The sequence below is a fragment of the Halichoerus grypus genome, chromosome 12 (assembly GCF_964656455.1).
Source record: "Halichoerus grypus chromosome 12, mHalGry1.hap1.1, whole genome shotgun sequence".
Lineage (NCBI taxonomy): Eukaryota > Metazoa > Chordata > Mammalia > Carnivora > Phocidae > Halichoerus > Halichoerus grypus.
In genome coordinates this window covers 567,519-584,966 of record NC_135723.1, presented here as the reverse complement: position 1 = coordinate 584,966, position 17,448 = coordinate 567,519, and the positions used below count along the sequence as shown (strand labels likewise).

At 60.2% G+C, this 17,448-nt stretch overlaps 1 protein-coding gene across 6 annotated transcripts in view; it reads right to left on the bottom strand.

Annotated features, from left to right (window-relative positions):
• Window positions 1-17,448, bottom strand: part of OGDH (oxoglutarate dehydrogenase) — a 70,693-nt gene that overhangs the window by 34,613 nt on the left and 18,632 nt on the right. For 4 of the 6 annotated variants that reach the window (XM_036085227.2, XM_078059889.1, XM_078059890.1 and 1 more), the window contains exons 3-5: window positions 8,525-8,716; window positions 6,898-7,000; window positions 1,271-1,315 (exon numbers count right to left, since the gene is read on the bottom strand). In XM_036085227.2, the coding sequence (XP_035941120.2) occupies window positions 1,271-1,315; window positions 6,898-7,000; window positions 8,525-8,716 (340 nt within the window). Of the gene's footprint in view, window positions 1-1,270; window positions 1,316-6,897; window positions 7,001-7,118; window positions 7,210-8,524; window positions 8,717-17,448 lie in introns of all 6 variants that reach the window. The other 2 variants (XM_078059888.1, XM_078059887.1) reach the window with 2 other exon arrangements.

Genomic DNA, 17,448 nt, shown 5'->3' with positions numbered 1-17,448 from the left:
AAATAAATAAATACATCCTAAAGAAAAAAAGAAAAATACGTAGGAGAAAATCTGGGTTCTGAGGTTTGGCAACAAAAGCACAATTCATAAAAGGGAACGCTGACAAACTAGACTTTATCAGAATTCAAGATTTTGCCCGGCAAAAGACCCGATTAGCCAAAGAATGGGAACAATGCAAAGGTCCTCCGAGTGAATGAATAGTGGAAGCAAGTGTGGGACACCCACGGCAAGGAGTTCTGCTCAGCAAGAAGGGACAAGCCAGTGTTACAAAGCCACCTGGCTCGAACCCCAGAAAAATCAGGCTGATTGAAAACTGGCAATTCCAAAATATTACACACTGTGATTGCATTTGCATAACATTCTTGCACTGACGAATTACAGAAATGGAGCCCAGGATAGTGGCTACTAGGGGTTAAATGGGAGTAGGATGGAGGGGAAGCGGGTGTGGCTAAGGAAGGCTGCAGGAAGGCACCCCCGAGGTGACGAGGTGACGTGTGGCCTAGCCAGCACCCTGGTGGGATGTGCTATGGTGTACAAGACGTTACCACCGTGGGACTGGCTGTGAGGCACGAGGTTCCCTGTGAATTCTTACAACTGCATATTAATCTATGATGATTGCAAAAACAAAAAGTGTAATCAAAACTGGGGTCTCACAGCTACGATCAGATGGAGGAAAACGAGAAGTTCTCAGGGCCACCTGGCATGGAGGGAAGCCTGGCCACCGGGGAAGTGACAACAGGCAGACGGGGACCAGCACCTCACTCTGGATTCTTCAAAGGTGCTTTGCCCAGAACCATGGGTCACTGAGGATTCCTTACTTCATGGAGTAAGTTTTTATCAATACTTCAATTGTCCTTCAAACATGGGAAGATCAACAGAGAAATCTCGTCCCAAATGCCCAGGAAGCAGAATCTGAAAGAATCCAGAGCCCAGTTGAAGACACAGTGCAGAGGTGGAGGAAAGGGTGTGCCGACATGCAGAATGCCGTGTGGCCTCTGCCCCCCGCCGGCTCGGCAGGAGCTCCAAGCAGCCTGCACTAGAAGACAAGCTCAGCGAAGCAGAGGCAAGACACACGGGAGGTGAGAATGGACGGAAACAGATATGACACAGAAGTGGCGATCCCTGCTGGGTGACAGCTGAATGACGGGACAACGCACTTCAGTACAATTAACAGTCAACTTTCCCCAAATCGCATGCTGGGAAAAGTTGCACATCCTGTTCAAATGAGGTCCTCAGCTCCAGAAAGGTGAAAGGCGCGTTATTTTCCTACCTCCTACTGTTAGCATTCGGAGTCGTTCCTTGAACACTGCAAGGTCTGAGAGGCAGAGTGAGGTGGCGTGGGTGAGCGCAGAAGGAAAAAGACAGTGAGAGTTAGTTCAAGACCCAGACATCCCAACCCTGCACCGTCACCGCGGTCACGGGGGGCACAGACACCGCCACACAGACAGACACCGGAGGGGAACAGGGTGGGGCTCAGGGGGCCGACAGCTACTGGGGCACCCGTGGGAACTGCTCAGAAACAGCTGGAATGAGGTGAGCCCAAAGGAGGGAAAGGCCGCTCCTGACGCAGGAAAGACCTCCTTGCTTCCCTGTCCTGGAGAAGAGGCCGACACAGCGCTCTCCTGGGAAATCGAACCCACCCAACCTAGCTTCGGGCTCACAAAACCAGGGAACAGAAAATGAAAAGGCCTAATTTCTAGCAGACGGTCCTCACAAGTGGGGCAGCAGGTAATGGGCTAGACCCTAACCCTCCAGATTCTGATGGGTCCTAAGGACAGAGGTGGGTCCTTGGTCCCTGCTCGGCGACAAGGCAGAACCGGGAGGGAGCTCAGCTGCACAGAACCGCCCCAGGACTGCCCACGGTCCCGCTGCAGCAAGCTTTCCTGGCCGCTGGTGAAAGCCAAGGTGTTCGTCTGGATACACAAAGCACCTTCCTTCCCCTGACCCTGGTCCCCCGGGGGCCGGGGGCCGGGAGGCTCGTGGCGGCAGGGCACGCAAGGGCAGGCAGCTGAGTGGTGGGAGCGCGCTCACGGTCACTGCAGCTGCTCCCTGCCCCGGCAGTGCAGAGGAAGGCCAGCGGACGCTGCCTTGGAGGTGGAGAGCAAAAACTCTGAGTCAGAGGAGGCAGGGCCCCCTGCTCAGGTGGGCAAGCCCTCCTCCTTGTCCGCGGGGACAGCAGCACCCAGCCAAGACCGCAGAGCCGGCGGCTCTTAAGACAACAGATCATCCAAGTTCCTCACAGAAGTGTGGATGCCTTGCTTACGGGCAAGAAAAAAGAATCTTCCTTTTTCCCCTGCAATCCTCAGAATCGAGACGGAGGACCGCGCCCCGCCACAACAGCGAACTGCAAGTGTGCCCTATTTTCAGAAACTCTATAGGTGACACATGGAATGTCTTGAAATGCTGACATCTGTTCACTCCGGGTACTGGTTCTGTGGATTCTTATCTGTACTTCCTGGCAGATTTAACAGAAGACACGAACAGCCGGTGTTGTGTCATCTGCAGAGAGCACACGGGGGTCCCCGCAACCCACACGTTACTCCCTGATGTGCACATGACCCTGCCGGAGACACGGAGCGGCTGAGATTCAGCCACGGTGCCCCCCGGCCTGCCTGGGCGTCTGGGAGGACACCTCTGCAAGGCATGACCCCTGCGACCTTGGCTCGGCGTGAGCCCGACCCCCAGCTCTTCACTCATGGCCACACACGGCAGCCTACAGATGTCAAGTGAACTGTTCTGTGTTGCTCCGAAATTAGGAAAGCTAACTAAAGATCAACTCTATTTTTAGTCATTCTCCCCAGATGTCAAGGGAGCAAAAGTGGCCCTGGTGGACATGGAGTGCTCTAGAAGGTCAGCAGGCTGGCAGCGAGACTCCGGTCCAGGACACGCCGGAACGAGCTAGCCCACTGACGTGGTCGAAGTGCTGCCATTTTGGACTCCTGATTTGGCCTTTTAACTACAGGCACCCCTTGTTTCATCGCACTTCACAGATACTGAGTTTTGTGTGTTTTTCTTTCTTTTACAAATTTTAGGAATTTACAACTTTGTGGCAGCCCTGTATCCAGAACGCCCATGGGCCCCATTTCCCCGACAGTATGTGCTCACTTCCTGTCTGCGTCACATTTTGGTAATTCTCGCCACATTGCAAACCTCTCACTCTTCCCCTACCTGCACAGTGCTATGCTGAGCTGAGCCCCGACAGCTCGGGGGACAGTTAGCAGGACGGTGTGCACGCTGTCTTTGCTCCGACACGGTGTGGCTATTGCACACTTGCTCGGCCACGGGGCAGACCTCGCTCTTGGGCGCACGGGGAACCAAAGAGCTCCCGGGGCTCGCTCTGTGGCCGCGCTGGCTCTCCTGCGCTGGTCTGGAGCCGAGCCCGCAGGACCTCAGCTCAAGCTCATGTCCCGAGACGGCCGGTGTGCGAACACCGACGGCAAACAAGAGAAGCATCGCGGTTTCCTCCCTGTGATCTACTGAATGGGTTTCAAGTTCCCCTGTAATTATGTTTCAACCTCACATCACAGTAAATGTCTGTCACCTCTGTCCCCGTGAGCAATCACGGTACACATCTACACAGACCCAGAGGTGCCGGCACATCACGCACCGCATGGAAAGCAAGACAGGGAGGGCAGGTCAGTGGGACGTTTCTGCACGTCCCAGACCAGCCGAGGGTGGCTCAGCTCCCTCCCCACCCGAACAAAGCCAGCGCTGCATGCCCACACAGGACACAGGTGTGGTTACGTCCAGTTTGTTTGTAGTGAAGACAGCAATGACCCTGACCCCGCGGGACTCCCCGTCTGGACCTTTCCGTCGATAGCCACACCCTGACCCTAATCTAGGGCCAACCAGAAAGGCCTCGCTAGGAAACCCGATCCTGTCCAGACCCCCTGAGGGATTCAAGGTGGAACACTCCCCCGGGCGTCTCGTGTCAGTGCTCCCGACCCTCGTCCACGGGCGTGGGTTTGACGGGACGACCGGGTACAGATGAGGATGCGTTCCTGGGGCCCACCTGGAACCCAGCTCCTGACAAAACACATCCTGGGAAAAGGTACCCTGTTGCTAATAATCATCCACCCAATTATGGGCCAGCTGAGAAACTGTACTGACGTTAGTTTACATTTAAAATCTGAATTACCGTCATCACTCAACAACGCTTCTGCCGCGCTGGCGGAAGGCAGAACGCTGTGTGCGCACCACATCTGCCGCCAAGCCCAGCATCCCGCCACCCAGGGGCCCTGCACGCCCGCCGAGTCTCCCGTGACCGCTAAGAGCCTGCCCGTGAATTCTCTCCACCCATCACTTCGGGGGCCGGGAGAATGCGTGTGACATCAGGGTAGGGACCCTAGGCCCGCAATTCCCAACCTTCTCCAAACCAGTCAAAGGTCAAGAGCTTAATGGAAATTATTTCACACAATCTACTTTATTTAAAAAACTGGGAGTGGACATAGCCCTGCTCGCGCTGCACGCCAGCATGAGCAGCCCTCGGAGACAGCCTGCTGCCCCCTGGGCTCACGCCTGCCCCCCGCTGCCCCTCCACCCACCTTCCCCAGCAGTACAACGTGCTCTCAGACATGTGGGGAGCGAGCATCTCCCGAGCCTGGGCTCCCCACAAGGGGATGGAGAAACTGCCTGCATCCACAGGGAGAAGGGGAGGTGAGCCCCGAGGAGGCACAAGAGGGACCCGGGCTCCACACGGAACACACAGGCCACCCTGCTCCAGCCCCAGCTCCGGGGCTCCCTCACCACGATCAGCTCTGGTGTGACCCCAGGCTGCGTGCTCCGTCCCTCGGTTTCTGAATTTACCTCATTACCAGAGGGCCTGGCAGCGACCTAGCTCGAAAGATCATTAACAATCGCACTAGCTCACAGCGTCATGGAGCTTAGGAAGCTGCAGGCACTGTTCTGAGGATTTTATTTAATTCTGAAGCCGCCTTACAGATGAGGAGGTGCAGGCCGGTCCTGGCTGAGCCGGGGCTCCCGCCCGGGGAGCTAGCTCTGAGGCCAGGCCTGTGGCCCAGAGGAGGCGAGGGGCATGGAAGCACCCAGAAGTGTCCAGGTCCACGAGCAGCGGTCGGGCTGGACCGGCTGTTTTCCCGAAGACCTACATGCACCAAAGGTGACACAATTCAAACTAACTGTCCTGCAGATTCACTATTTCCGCTTTTTGCACCCAAAGAAAGAATTCATCACAACTATTTCAAATTCTCAGGATGAAAATGCTCTTTCCTCTACAAAGCAGGGGACTGCTCCCTGACTTGGTCCTGGTGGTTCTGAAGGGCTCCTGGCCAGGGGAGGCAGCATCTCCTTCCTCAGAAGAGCCCGGGGGGCTCTGGGGCCACGTCTGTGTGGCCCTCCTGGTGCCTCACGAACTTTCGGGGCACCACTCCAGGAGGGAATGCAGGGTGAGGCCACGGTGGCCGGGAACAAACTGGGAAGAACGACGGAGGCCCCGCCCCCGCCCGTGTCTGCCCTCGACCAGCGCTGGGACGGGGACACTGGAGCGTCGCCAGGCATCCCAGCCTGCACGGGGACCTCTAAGCAACCTCTGCCGGTGCTGCAGGCTGTGGCTCTGTCCTGCCCTGGCCAGTCTCACGTGGGACCGAGCACAGCTTCACATCTCCCCCCCCGCCCCCGCCCTGAAGTTCGAATGAGAGTGGAGAACCACCAAAAAACACCCATTTTAATACCAAGAAACTGACAACCATGAATGAGCCACAGGGTGATGCAGTTTGGGGCGGGAGAGGGTGCCCCCTACCTCCTGTGCCCCCCTCCTGCTGGAATGCCTCACGGTGTCAGAGGCCCTCACCCCTCTCTGGAGAGGCCCCAGGCCTTCAACACCTGGGGGGGCCACCGCGGTGCTTCAGGCCAGGCGAGCACAGGCCGTGTGGGGCGGGGTGCCGCCGGGGCTGCGTGGGGAGGAGGAGGAGAGGGGAAGCAGCCCCGGACCCCCCAGCAGTGGGGGGGGCCTTTCTCCAGTGAAGAAGGCGGTGACAGACCGCTAGCTAACAGGGACCCTGAAGCCGACGCCGTCGGAAACCTCGCCTTACCTGGCTCGAGCCTGACCACCCACGCCACAGCCCAGGGGTGCTAGAGTGCTGGGGCGTCACAGAGGGTTAGAGACCACTGCTCGAGGAGGCGAGTTCCGTCCCCTCCCGGAGAGCAGCATTAGGGCAGGGAGGCAATCGTGAGTTTTATTAGCATGCACGGTGCGTCCGGTGGGCACCTGGCCATTTCCGGATCAGTCATCTCAGCACAGGTTAGCGGCACGGTGACCGAGAGCAGATTAACTTGAGAAAGCAACTGCAGGGGGAGCCCAGCCGCGCCCTGTGTGTGCTTCCTGGAGGCAGAGGAAGGAGCGGGGACGCGTGACAGCAGCTGCCTGAGCTCCACGCACCGCCCCGCGCGCTGGGATGCCTTCCAAAGTTTCCTTCCTCAGTGTGATCACCAGCGTTTAGGAATCGACACCCGGTGCACCGCGCGCTCTGGAACCCGCCCGTTAAAGGCAGGCCGTGCCGTGCGCCAAGGAGCCCAGCGCGCAGCGAGGCCGCGTCGGGCGGAGGCCGTGCTGAACCGGGACTTGGAAACCAAGCCAGCAGAGCCGGCGTCTGGCATGTCAGGTGACCCGCCTGCCCGGGAGGTCATCTTTTCCTCGGTGCCACAAACCTTGTCTGCCCCAAATTTTACTCTCCGATTTTGAGACTCAGACAATTGAGCTCATGGAGTCTGGCTGAAAAGCTGGGATAAAAGTAACTTGCCCCAAACACGCTAAATTTCAAGTGATCAGAACGAAGGAAACTTAAGAGCCTCTCCCTTCCGTCTGAGGACGTCCTGGCCGCCACAGCCGTGACGCAGAGCAGCTAAGCAGCGCAGCGCTGGCCGCTCCCAGACCCTCACCAAGTTTGTCTGTGGAGGAGATAATGTCAGCGGGCACGGACGAGTCCAGATCGGCGTCCAAAATCCCCAGGGGGTCCAGCTGTGCTACATGGTGCCCTCGTATCTACGGATGGGCCAGCGAGGGAGGGGGACACACACAAAAGGACAGGAGAAAAAAAAGAGGGAAGGGGTAAAAAAAAGTAAAATTACATTAAAATTAGCATTTACAGATTAATTCTCACCCACGTTTGAAGAAACAGTTACCGGAGCATCATCAAAATTTACACAACTAATTCCGAGAGGATCAAGTTTTGCAATGTGGTGACCCCTGACCTGGAAGCAATAACACAAGCAGTCGTTAAGCAGGACCCGCGGGCTGTGGGGGGGAAAAGTTACACTTGGTCAAACTTGAACCCCAAGTAACAAAATTAGTTAAAAAAAAAAAAAAAGCCTTCAAACATTTTATCGTGAAAGTGCTCTTGTGCTTACAAAAAGAGATAAACTCGGGTCACAGTAAACTGGGCAGTTCTGGGGACCCTTGCAGTTCCCCTGGATAAACAAAGTGGGACATGGGTTGATGCCCACGTGGGGCCGCGCAGCTCAGCACGTTAGGGCCCCCAAGGAGGGGAGCCCAGGCCCCGCCGAGGGGCGCTAGGACTTCGGTTTCTGATCTGAACTGTCTGAGAAGCAAAAGGAGGAAGACAATCCCTCCCAACTCCAAGTCTTGGCCACCTGACCCACGACTGTTTGCTAGCAGTTTGAGAGCGGGTGGCTGCTGAGGGGGACCTGGGACTGCGTGAAGTTACTGAGGCTACACGAGGCAGGCAACAGCCACCAAATGACCTTCCTCCAGAAATGACCACTGAACAACGCTCCAGAGCACATGGCCATGCCGACCACATGGCTCGGAGCGTCTGTCCACTCGCCAGGACCTGCTGTCCCGACCCGTGGCGTCTCCTGGAAATGTGCTCAGGAGAGACGAGAACTCCGTGTGGTCCATGGAAGAGGCGGCGGCAGGGGAGCCCAGGTGCCCAGGGACCCTGGAAAGCACTCCCCCCCAGGCCTGATTTCTCCTCCTGTCTTCAGAGCTACTCTCAGAACAGGTGTTCTGGTCTGAATTCTGGGCTCCTCCCTGCCAGGGGGAGAAAGGTGGGGGGAGCCCCCCGTGTCCTGCCCAACAGCCTCTGACGGCATGGACCGCTAACTGGAAGACTCCTGGAGACCGCCTGCCCCTCACCCACCTCTCATGCACTCGTGGGCTCTGCTTCTGTCCCAAACTCTACAGGTTCATCTCCTCTGGTCGTATGTGGGTGCTGGCGACTGAGAAGGGGGCACACCCCCTCCGGTCACTGCTCCCTCCTGGTGATCAGCAGCCCCCTCGACACCCCAGCAAGGACAGCTTTTCCCTGCCCACCAGTTTTTCTTGTCAACTTGTGGAATAAACAGGAGCTGTTTACAGGGCAGCTGCCACAGGCAGCAAGGACGTGCTCAAGCGGGCTCAGACGGTCTGTCCCGGCTCTTCCGCTCCTGGCGTATTTCGTGTTTGCCCCCCCCGGCTCCCGGGCACGGAGAGGTGCCTGGTTCCATGACACGTCAGTCGGGGCGCCCTCCGTTACTGATGTACCGCCGGCCGGCGGGTGGGCCTTACCTGGTAGGCTCTGATGAGAGACTGCACTGCCAGGTGGTCCTCCACCAGCTTGTCCACGTTGGGCTGGGCGTCCACCAGGGGCTGTGCTCGCGCCATGGCAGACAGGGAGCCCGGGCTCAGGGGGAGCGGGCTCTGGTAGGCAGTGCCCGGCGGCGCTCCAGCATTGGTGTTTCGGAAAAAAATGTCCCATGACTAAAAACAAAGAAGGAACTCGCATTACCCCATGGCTCACCTAGGATGTAGGACTCATTTTTAGCCCCAAAGAGCAGTGTTCTTGGCAGGCAAGTCACGTCCCGGTTATATTCGCCCACCAGCAGGCTGGTGGGGCCGACTTGCTCCTACGCTGGACAGCCCGATTCCACCCCAGAAGGGTGGGGCCCTGCTTCCATTATTCCCCCGGGATGCCCCCTCTTACCCCCACCCCTAAGACGCAGATGATGTAAGGCTGCCCTTCCATCAAAACCCCAAAGGCCCAAGGTCGCACAGCTTTGTGGCACTCCAGTGACATGCCGACTGCTTCCGTGGCGGGCGGCCTGGGAGGCAGGTGAACAGAGGCCTTCCCGCCCCATCTGGCCCCGGCCCAGTTATCTGGAAGACCAGCCCTCCTGGCCCTTGTCTGCAGCTGCCCCGACAGGACCACCTGAGGGGGGCCGAGCATTCCAAGTATCTCTCCAGACCCAGAGGCTGGGCACAGTCTTGGGGGGCCCGGGCTGGCCTTGCTCATGCTTGTGTTCCCAGGTGCAAGATGGAATTGGGGCCCTTGTAAGGAGCCCAGGGCTCGTATCTGGAAGCCTGCCATGCTCCTTCACTGACCGCTGGAGAAACAGCCTCGTCTGTAATTCAGGAGGGCCACTTAGGAGATGCGGGGGTGCGGGCTCAGAGACTGAACTTGGGATCTCAGCTCCGACACATGGGTGAGTCACCCAACTTCCTGTGCTCTGTCACCTGTAAGAGGAGGACACCCGTGTGTAACCCTCGCAGGTCTGTTGTAGAGATCGAATCACATGGCTAAAGACTCTCAGAACGCAGTCCGTGGGCAACAAGAACTTCACTGGCGTTACCGCTGCTTGTGATTTCCTCTGTGCTAACACGAACGATCTCATTTCCTTCTGTCCTTCTGTTCTCGGTATTCCGTGCTTGGAAGATTCCATTTGCAATTTACAGAGATACCATGAACTACGACAGTTTATCACCTCAAGCAAAGATGTAAGGTTTCCAAAAAAACGTATATCCGAGCTCAGAGAACTGAAGACTTAATAACATTCCTTTGGAAAAAAGAACACTATTGAAAACCAGCAAGTTCAGACACACAAAAATGTCATCCTTCCTCAGTGTCTGAGGACCTTTCTGTCAGTAAGCAGATTGAGACCCATGACAAACACTGCTGGACTTCTGTGCCCACCATCCCAGGAGGAGCTCCCGGGACGCTGTCCTGAGGAGCTCGGCCGGGGCTCGGCGGGCATCGCACGGGTGGTCCGTATGCGGACTGACGCCATGGCGTGGGTCCTCACGGTCTTCTGGCTTTCTCAGGCAGGCTCTGTTCAGGGCTGTTCGGGGCCCCTGAGTGACCGGTCACAAGCTCGTCACCAGCACAGGCCTGGCGCACTTCCTCACGTGGGGCAGCCTGGCCTCTCCCTACAACTGCTTTGGAGGGAGCTTTGCAGAACGTTTAAATCGTTCTACAATAAGAACATATTCTCCCTTGTGTGTTCAGAAAAGGTGATTTTTAAAAATCAAATCATTAGCGGGATGACCGTCCAACACGGAGTTGTACACTTTATGTGATTTTGTGTCTCAGTAACAGTTTTAAAATGTTTTAACCCATTAGTCCAGGTTTTACTGTTTTTACCTTGCTGGTTAATTTTCAGCGTGTCAGCTGATGGTAGACAGGATGTGGGGCTCTCTCCTGGCACCTGCCTTTAACGCCGACATAAAGCCTCTTGTGCCATAAAAACTGACAGCCGGGGCACCCTCTGCAATCCAGGACTCGGGGGCCCAGGCCATCCCCTCACCCCTCAAACTGGTGCCGCCAATTCTCTGGCCCTCCTCTGACATGGGTGAAGGGCAGCGTGTTCACCAGGAAAGACAGCTGCCTTCGTTTCTGGAGGGAAAGAGAGGCCACCTGAGTATCGACTCCTAAGGGAAGGGAGGCTGCCTCTCTGCTCCCACCTGCTTCGCTACAAGGACACAAGGAGCTAACACACTGGACCCCCCACATACTTCTGACCTCGTGGAGCTTTTCCAGCACGTCCAAGTGAGCCCCTGCATCTGGGGAGTGGCTCTGGCCCAGGGCTCTCGCTGGCCTCCGTCCAGGCCTCCAGTGACCGAGGGCCTGGCCCAGAAGGAGCCCCTCGGAGGCGGCAGTGAGGCAAAAGCCAACAGCATGCCGCCCAGAGCACTGGGATGGCCAGATCATGGGGACGGCCACAGGGACACGGGTCAGTGGCAGCCCTCACGTAAACACCATCGTTCACCCGCCCACCCTGCCGAGGAAATGCAGACATGAAAGGCCTCCCCAGCGGAGGCGGAGGGCACAGCCAGAGACAAGAGCTGCAGGGGCCCCATCCAGCCCGGCCCCGGGAAGGGGGGGCGCAGGCGATCGCCACCATCGGGCCTCCTCTCTCTGACCTTCTTTTGTGCTTGGGAGTAAAACTCCAGGTGATTTCCAATTGGCTGAGGACAAAAGCACAGCCGCAAACCCTGCTGGTGCTGGAGGCGGTCAGAAGAAACTGGTTCACTCCAGTCCTGCAGGGACAGGGAGCCAGCAGCAGGACCACGGCTGAATGCGGCGCCTGCCTCCCGTCACTCACCCCCACACCCAGCCGGCCTGGACACCTGCCCTCCAGCGGGCCCCCCCCCCAACAGCAGCGAGCCGCCTGCCACCAAGACCCGGGAGGCTTTCACACGCAGACCTCTGCAGCGGGAGTCCGGGGCGGCGTGGCTGCACGCACTTGCACACCCACCGCCCCTCAACCTAAAGCGGGCACGTTTCAGGGTCACTCAGACCTCACCAAAGCTCACTGAATATGTCTCTGGAAGCGGAGGTCATGTTTTGGCTGCAGGCCTCACCACCCCCCAGAGCTGCTTCCATCCCTCCAATGGTTTCTGCTGCCCAAGGAGCCTCTCTCCCTCCCTCACCCCTGCCCCCGAACCCGGGGCGGGGCGGGGGGGGACACGGGGCCTCGTCGTCACCCGGAGAGGGCTTCCTGTCTGAGGGGCGCAGCCCTCGCTGGTGCACACCTCGGCAGCTGGTTTTACAGACCTGCACGCTCACCGGCTGCCACACTCGGTGGAGAGGGGGCCGCGAGGCTGCAGCGGCCCGTCAGGGGAGCCCCTCCCTCTGGAGGAGGAAGCTTCCAGCAAAGGATGTCTGCCCCGCGCACCTGCTCCGTCGAAGCGAGCGGCCCCAGGCTTGAGTGTGTGTGCACACGTGCGCATGCGGCACATTCGCGTTCCTCTCCGAGCCAAACTCATTCCTTGTCTGGACACCCCAACCCTGGGGCTCCAGCAGTAACTGCAGCGACAAAGCCGGAGTGAAAGGAAACCCAGGGACCGGCCGGTGGGGCGGATTTCACAGCACAGACCCTAAGAGCGCGTCCGGCAGTCTCTGGAACACCCCCGACCAACAGGGCACAGCCGACCCTGGCTGTGGTCTGGGGCTGCAGTACTTGGGCCCAGAGGGTGGCCTTGTGTGTCAGACGCAGCCGGGCGCAAGTCCCAGCCCACCTCGCCCGGCCACGCGCTCACCGCCTCCTCCAAGTGCCACGCGAGCCACCAGCCACCACAGACTCACGCCGGGGTCCACACACCCCGTCGCCAAGCTCTCCATCTGCCTCTGGCGCACAACCAACCCCCCGAGGAAACTCTCCGTCCCCTGCCTGCCCTAGAACCTCCCAGTGGCTGCTGAAGGACACTCCATCCTCTGCGCACCGCTGGAGAGGGAGTGGTGGCCTGAGCACCAGGGGGACGAGAAGGCGCCTGCCCCCGGGGGGCCAGCTCCTCGACCCAGCAGGACGGGAGGCTTCCAGGGACGCTCTGCCCGCACTGGAGCGGGCTTCCCAAAGGCACTCAGGACGTGCGCAGGTGAGCACTGTCACTCACAAGTTCAATCCCACGGACACCCGCTGAGGCTGCCTCGCGCAGCCTGCTTTCAGGTTTGGGGACTGGTGGACGACCACACAGAGCCCCTCCCTCAGGAACGGCAGGAACAGGAGTGAGCGTGGGAATTCGGGACAGGCACGGGGGCGGAGGCGGAAGATGGCACTTCGGGGGCAGCCAGTGCCGTGAGCCCTGCGGGACAGGGTGACCCGGCAGAGACAAGACTGCAGAGTTGGATGGAGCCAGGCCACAGGCCACGCGGGAAGAGGGGACAGCCATCAGCGGAGCTGAGTCCATCACTTGTTGCTGAAATGACCTCACCAAAACACGGTAGGTTTTAAGTGTGAATGAGGAGAGTATTACGGTTGAAACGACACCAGAATTCTTACTTCCAATTTCACATAAATGAAAGCATTCACCTATAGCCTCGAAGCTCCGTTCCAAAATCCATGACCCCCACACCGTGCCAATCTCCCAGACCTCCCGTACCCACGACGGGCTCTCCGCCTAAGCACAGGAAGCCCTTCGAAGGCTGCGCACGTGTCCCTTTTCCTCTGCAACGTCCTAAGGAAGCTACTCCAGGCTGTGCACACAGCAGAGTCACATTCAGACAGGTTCAGACTCCTCCTCAGGGTGGACAGCCTGACACGTCAGCTGCGGTGCCAGGGGCGGTGTCGGGGGGGGGTGTCAGGTGCGGTGTCGGGGGGTGTCAGGTGGGGTGTCGGGGGCGGTGTCAGGTGGGGTGTCAGGTGGGGTGTCGGGGGCGGTGTCAGGTGGGGTGTCGGGGGGGTGTCGGGGGGAGTGTTGGGGGGGTGTCAGGTGGGGTGTCGGGGGCGGTGTCAGGTGGGGTGTCGGGGGGTGTCAGGTGGGGTGTCGGGGGGGTGTCAGGTGGGGTGTCGGGGGGTGTCGGGGGGAGTGTCGGGGGGGTGTCAGGTGGGGTGTCGGGGGCGGTGTCAGGTGGGGTGGCGGGGGGGTGTCAGGTGGGGTGTCGGGGGCGGTGTCAGGTAGGGTGTCGGGGGGAGTGTCAGGGGGGTGTCGGGGGGTGTCAGGTGGGGTGTCGGGGGGGTGTCAGGGGGAGTGTCGGGAGGGTGTCGGGGGGGTGTCAGGTGGGGTGTCGGGGGGGTGTCAGGTGGGTTGTCGGGGGCAGTGTCAGGTGGGGTGTCGGGGGGGTGTCGGGGGGAGTGTCGGGGGGGTGTCGGGAGGGTGTCAGGTGGGGTGTCGGGGGGGTGTCAGGTGGGGTGTCGGGAGGGTGTCAGATGGGGTGTCGGGGGCGGTGTCAGGTGGGGTGTCGGGGGCGGTGTCAGGTGGGGTGTCGGGGGGGTGTCAGCTGCGGTGTCAGGTGGTGTGTTGGGGGGTGTCAGGTGCAGTGCCAGGTGCGGTGTCGGGGGGGGTGCCGGGGGGGGTGTCAGGTGTGGTGTCAGGTGGGGTGTTGGGGGGGGTGTCAGGTGCAGCATGGGGGGGTGTCAGCTAGGGTGTCAGGTGGGGTGTCAGGTGCGGTGTTGGGGGGTGTCAGGTGCGGTGTGAGGGGGTGTCAGGTGCGGTGTCGGGGGGTGTCAGGTGCAGCGTGGGGGGGTGTCAGCTAGGGTGTCAGGTGCGGTGTGAGGGGGTGTCAGGTGCGGTGTGAGGGGGTGTCAGGTGCGGTGTCGGGGGGTGTCAGGTGCGGTGTCGGGGGGTGTCAGGTGCGGTGTGGGGGGGCGTCAGGTGCGGTGTGGGGGGGCGTCAGGTGCGGTGTCGGGGGGTGTCAGGTGCGGTGTGGGGGGTGTCAGGTGGGGTGTCAGGTGCGGTGTTGGGGGTGTCAGGTGCAGCGTGGGGGGGTGTCAGGTGGAGTGTCAGGTGGGGTGTCAGGTGCGGTGTTGGGGGGTGTCAGGTGCGGTGTGAGGGGGTGTCAGGTGCGGTGTGGGGGGGTGTCAGGTGGGGTGTCAGGTGCGGTGTCGGGGGGTGTCAGGTGCAGCGTGGGGGGGTGTCAGGTGGGGTGTCAGATGCGGTGTCGGGGGTGTCAGGTGCGGTGTGGGGGGGTGTCAGGTGGGGTGTCAGGTGGGGTGTCAGGTGCGGTGTCGGGGGGTGTCAGGTGCGGTGTGGGGGGGTGTCAGGTGGAGTGTCAGGTGCAGCGTGGGGGGGTGTCAGGTGGGGTGTCGTGCGGCGTGGGGGGGTGTCAGGTGCGGTGTCGGGGGGTGTCAGGTGCAGCGTGGGGGGTGTCAGATGCGGTGTCGGGGGTGTCAGGTGCGGTGTGGGGGGGTGTCAGGTGGGGTGTCAGGTGGGGTGTCAGGTGCGGTGTCGGGGGGTGTCAGGTGGAGTGTCAGGTGCGGTGTGGGGGGGTGTCAGGTGGGGTGTCAGGTGCGGTGTCGGGTGGTGTCAGGTGCGGTGTGGGGGGGTGTCAGGTGCGGTGTCGGGGGGTGTCAGGGGCAGCGTGGGGGGGTGTCAGGTGGAGTGTCAGGTGCGGTGTCGGGGGGCGTCAGGTGGGGTGTCAGGTGCGGTGTCGGGGGGTGTCAGGTGCGGTGTGGGGGGTGTCAGGTGGAGTGTCAGGTGGGGTGTCAGGTGGGGTGCTAGGTGAGGTGTCAGCTGTAAACACCTGTGGCCTCCAGAATCCAGAGGCTCCACCTCACCTGGAAAAGGTGCTGATGCTGGTGAATGTGGCACACGGGTGTCAGGAGTTAGCGAGGCACGTGAACTCTGCCCTCAGTTATTTACCGTCAGCAGATCACAGGCGCCTCAGGGACCAGTTCCTGGCTGTGGAGTGCCCATCAGAGATTGTCCACGCAGCGCTTCAGTGTCGGGAGGGGCGGCGAACACGCCACCCCGAGCCCTTCCACCCGCCTGGAAGGCCCCCAGGGTGCGTGTGACGCGGCGGCCAGCGCGAGTGCGCGACCTAAGGGCCCCACGCACAGCGAGCGCACCGTGGTGGCGAGCCTGCCTCCCACCGGCTGGGCAAGGAAGCCGCTCCAGCTGTGTGCCCGCCAGATCCTCGCCCACAAGCTGAGGGAGACACCCCTGTACTTGCACACCTTCTCACATTTTGAAAAGCAGCTGCAGGATATTTGGATCTGTTCTAGAAGCTGAGATCAACACTCAACCCTGGGGTTACGGATGTTTACTCTAGCCACCCAATTCCACGCCGCTGGCTTCTGGGCTCACCACCCCGTTTCCTCCTGTCCAAAGTCCCTTTCAGATGCTGCTTCACCTGGCCCTACACGCCCGCGTGACGCACCTCGGTCTGGTACACGTCACCCGATGCCACCACCGCCCTCTGCCGGCGCCCTGCCAAGGACCCTGACGTAAAACCAGCCTGGGGAGTGGGTAAGGCAGCCTCTGGACTGGACCAAACCCTGGCTCAAAGGCCAGCCCGAGGCTGATGAACTTTGGGTCTGGGTCAGACCCCAGCACCTTGACAAACAACTGCGTTATTAAGTTCTGGTATTAACAATGCTTCTTAACTTCCACGAGCACGAAAGTCAGGGCAAGAAGTGGCCACTGGCCATCCTGACACAAGGGTTTGGCTGCTTCAGGCTACTTCAGTCAAACAGATGGGCAGGCAGCAGCCCTCAAGCTAAGGGTGGTCACTGGTGGTTCTCGGGCCGCCAGTGCTGCTCTGAGGCTCCCACCCTCCCCAGGCCCCCGCACACGGGTCCTCCAGCTTAGAAGGTGTGCTCGAAGCTCTGCACCGTGTCATACGTGTTCAGGTTACTGTGCCCAGCGGCCCAGCCATGGCGTGCTGTCACATGCCTCGTGTCCCTGCTGTGCCCGAAAGGGCTGCACTGGACAGTCCCCACACGCGCCCCACGTGCCCTCTTTGTGCCAGCTGCTGGGTCCCAGTCTTCCCTGAAAACACTGTGTGGCTCTGCCCCTTCTGTCCGCTGGCAGGGCCGCACTCAGCCCTGGCCCAGCACCGCGTCTGGGAGGCAGGGACTCCGTGCCCTGGAGTCCGGGCCTGCTTGACTTGTTGCCATGGAGCTGTCTATACACAAGCAGTTAAAATTGGGGGTTCTGCCTGGGTACCCCTCGGTCACAGAAACCGAGAGAACTGATGCTCAGAGCGACACCATCGTGTTGAAAGCCCAGCAGAGCACAGATGAGGGAACGTCTGCAGACGAGCTCGGTGACCTTCCCTCTGTGACCTTCCCTCTGAGGGCGCGTGAGCAGAACCTCAGCAACCTGCCAAGACGAGCAAAGGAACGCTGCCTCAGCTCTGCCCTGTGCAGTCTGTTGACCTTGACCGCTGCTCCCCGGTCTCTGCTCGAGATGAAGGCTGGCAGCCCCTTTGGACCGTGACAGAGAGGACCTCGGGGGGCTGTCTGGTGGCCTCGGGTCCTCCCACGCCTGCAGCACACCCCCCGCAGCTTCTCAGAGAATCTGAGTCTGGGAGTCACGACCACGTAGAGGAGAGGCCTCCTTCCCAACCCCCAAGCGCAGGGCAGCAGAGCCAAGAGCCCGCAGACCTTCAGCCGGCTCAGGGCTTGGCTCACCACAGCCCCCTCCGGGGGAGGCAGACCTGGGGCCTGAGGCCTGAGAGGTGGCGCCCAGGCCGGCGCGCACAAGGCCCCTGCCCCAGCACGTCTCCCTGCAGCCCCTCGCCACTGCGCTCAGACCGACAGGGACAGGCTGCAAACCCTAGCTCCCTACCAGAACTGTGCAAGTGAGTCCCCCTGGAGGCACGTGCTGACGTTAGCGAAGGTACTCCGCCTGCTGGGCGACTCCACACACAAACCACCGTGTGGAGGTACCTCTGATGTTGGAAGCCGAGCGTCATCGAGGGAGAGTGTCACCGCTGCTTCACAGCCTCCATCACCCAAATCCCACAAAGTACCCCACGGACCTGCACTATACGTGTC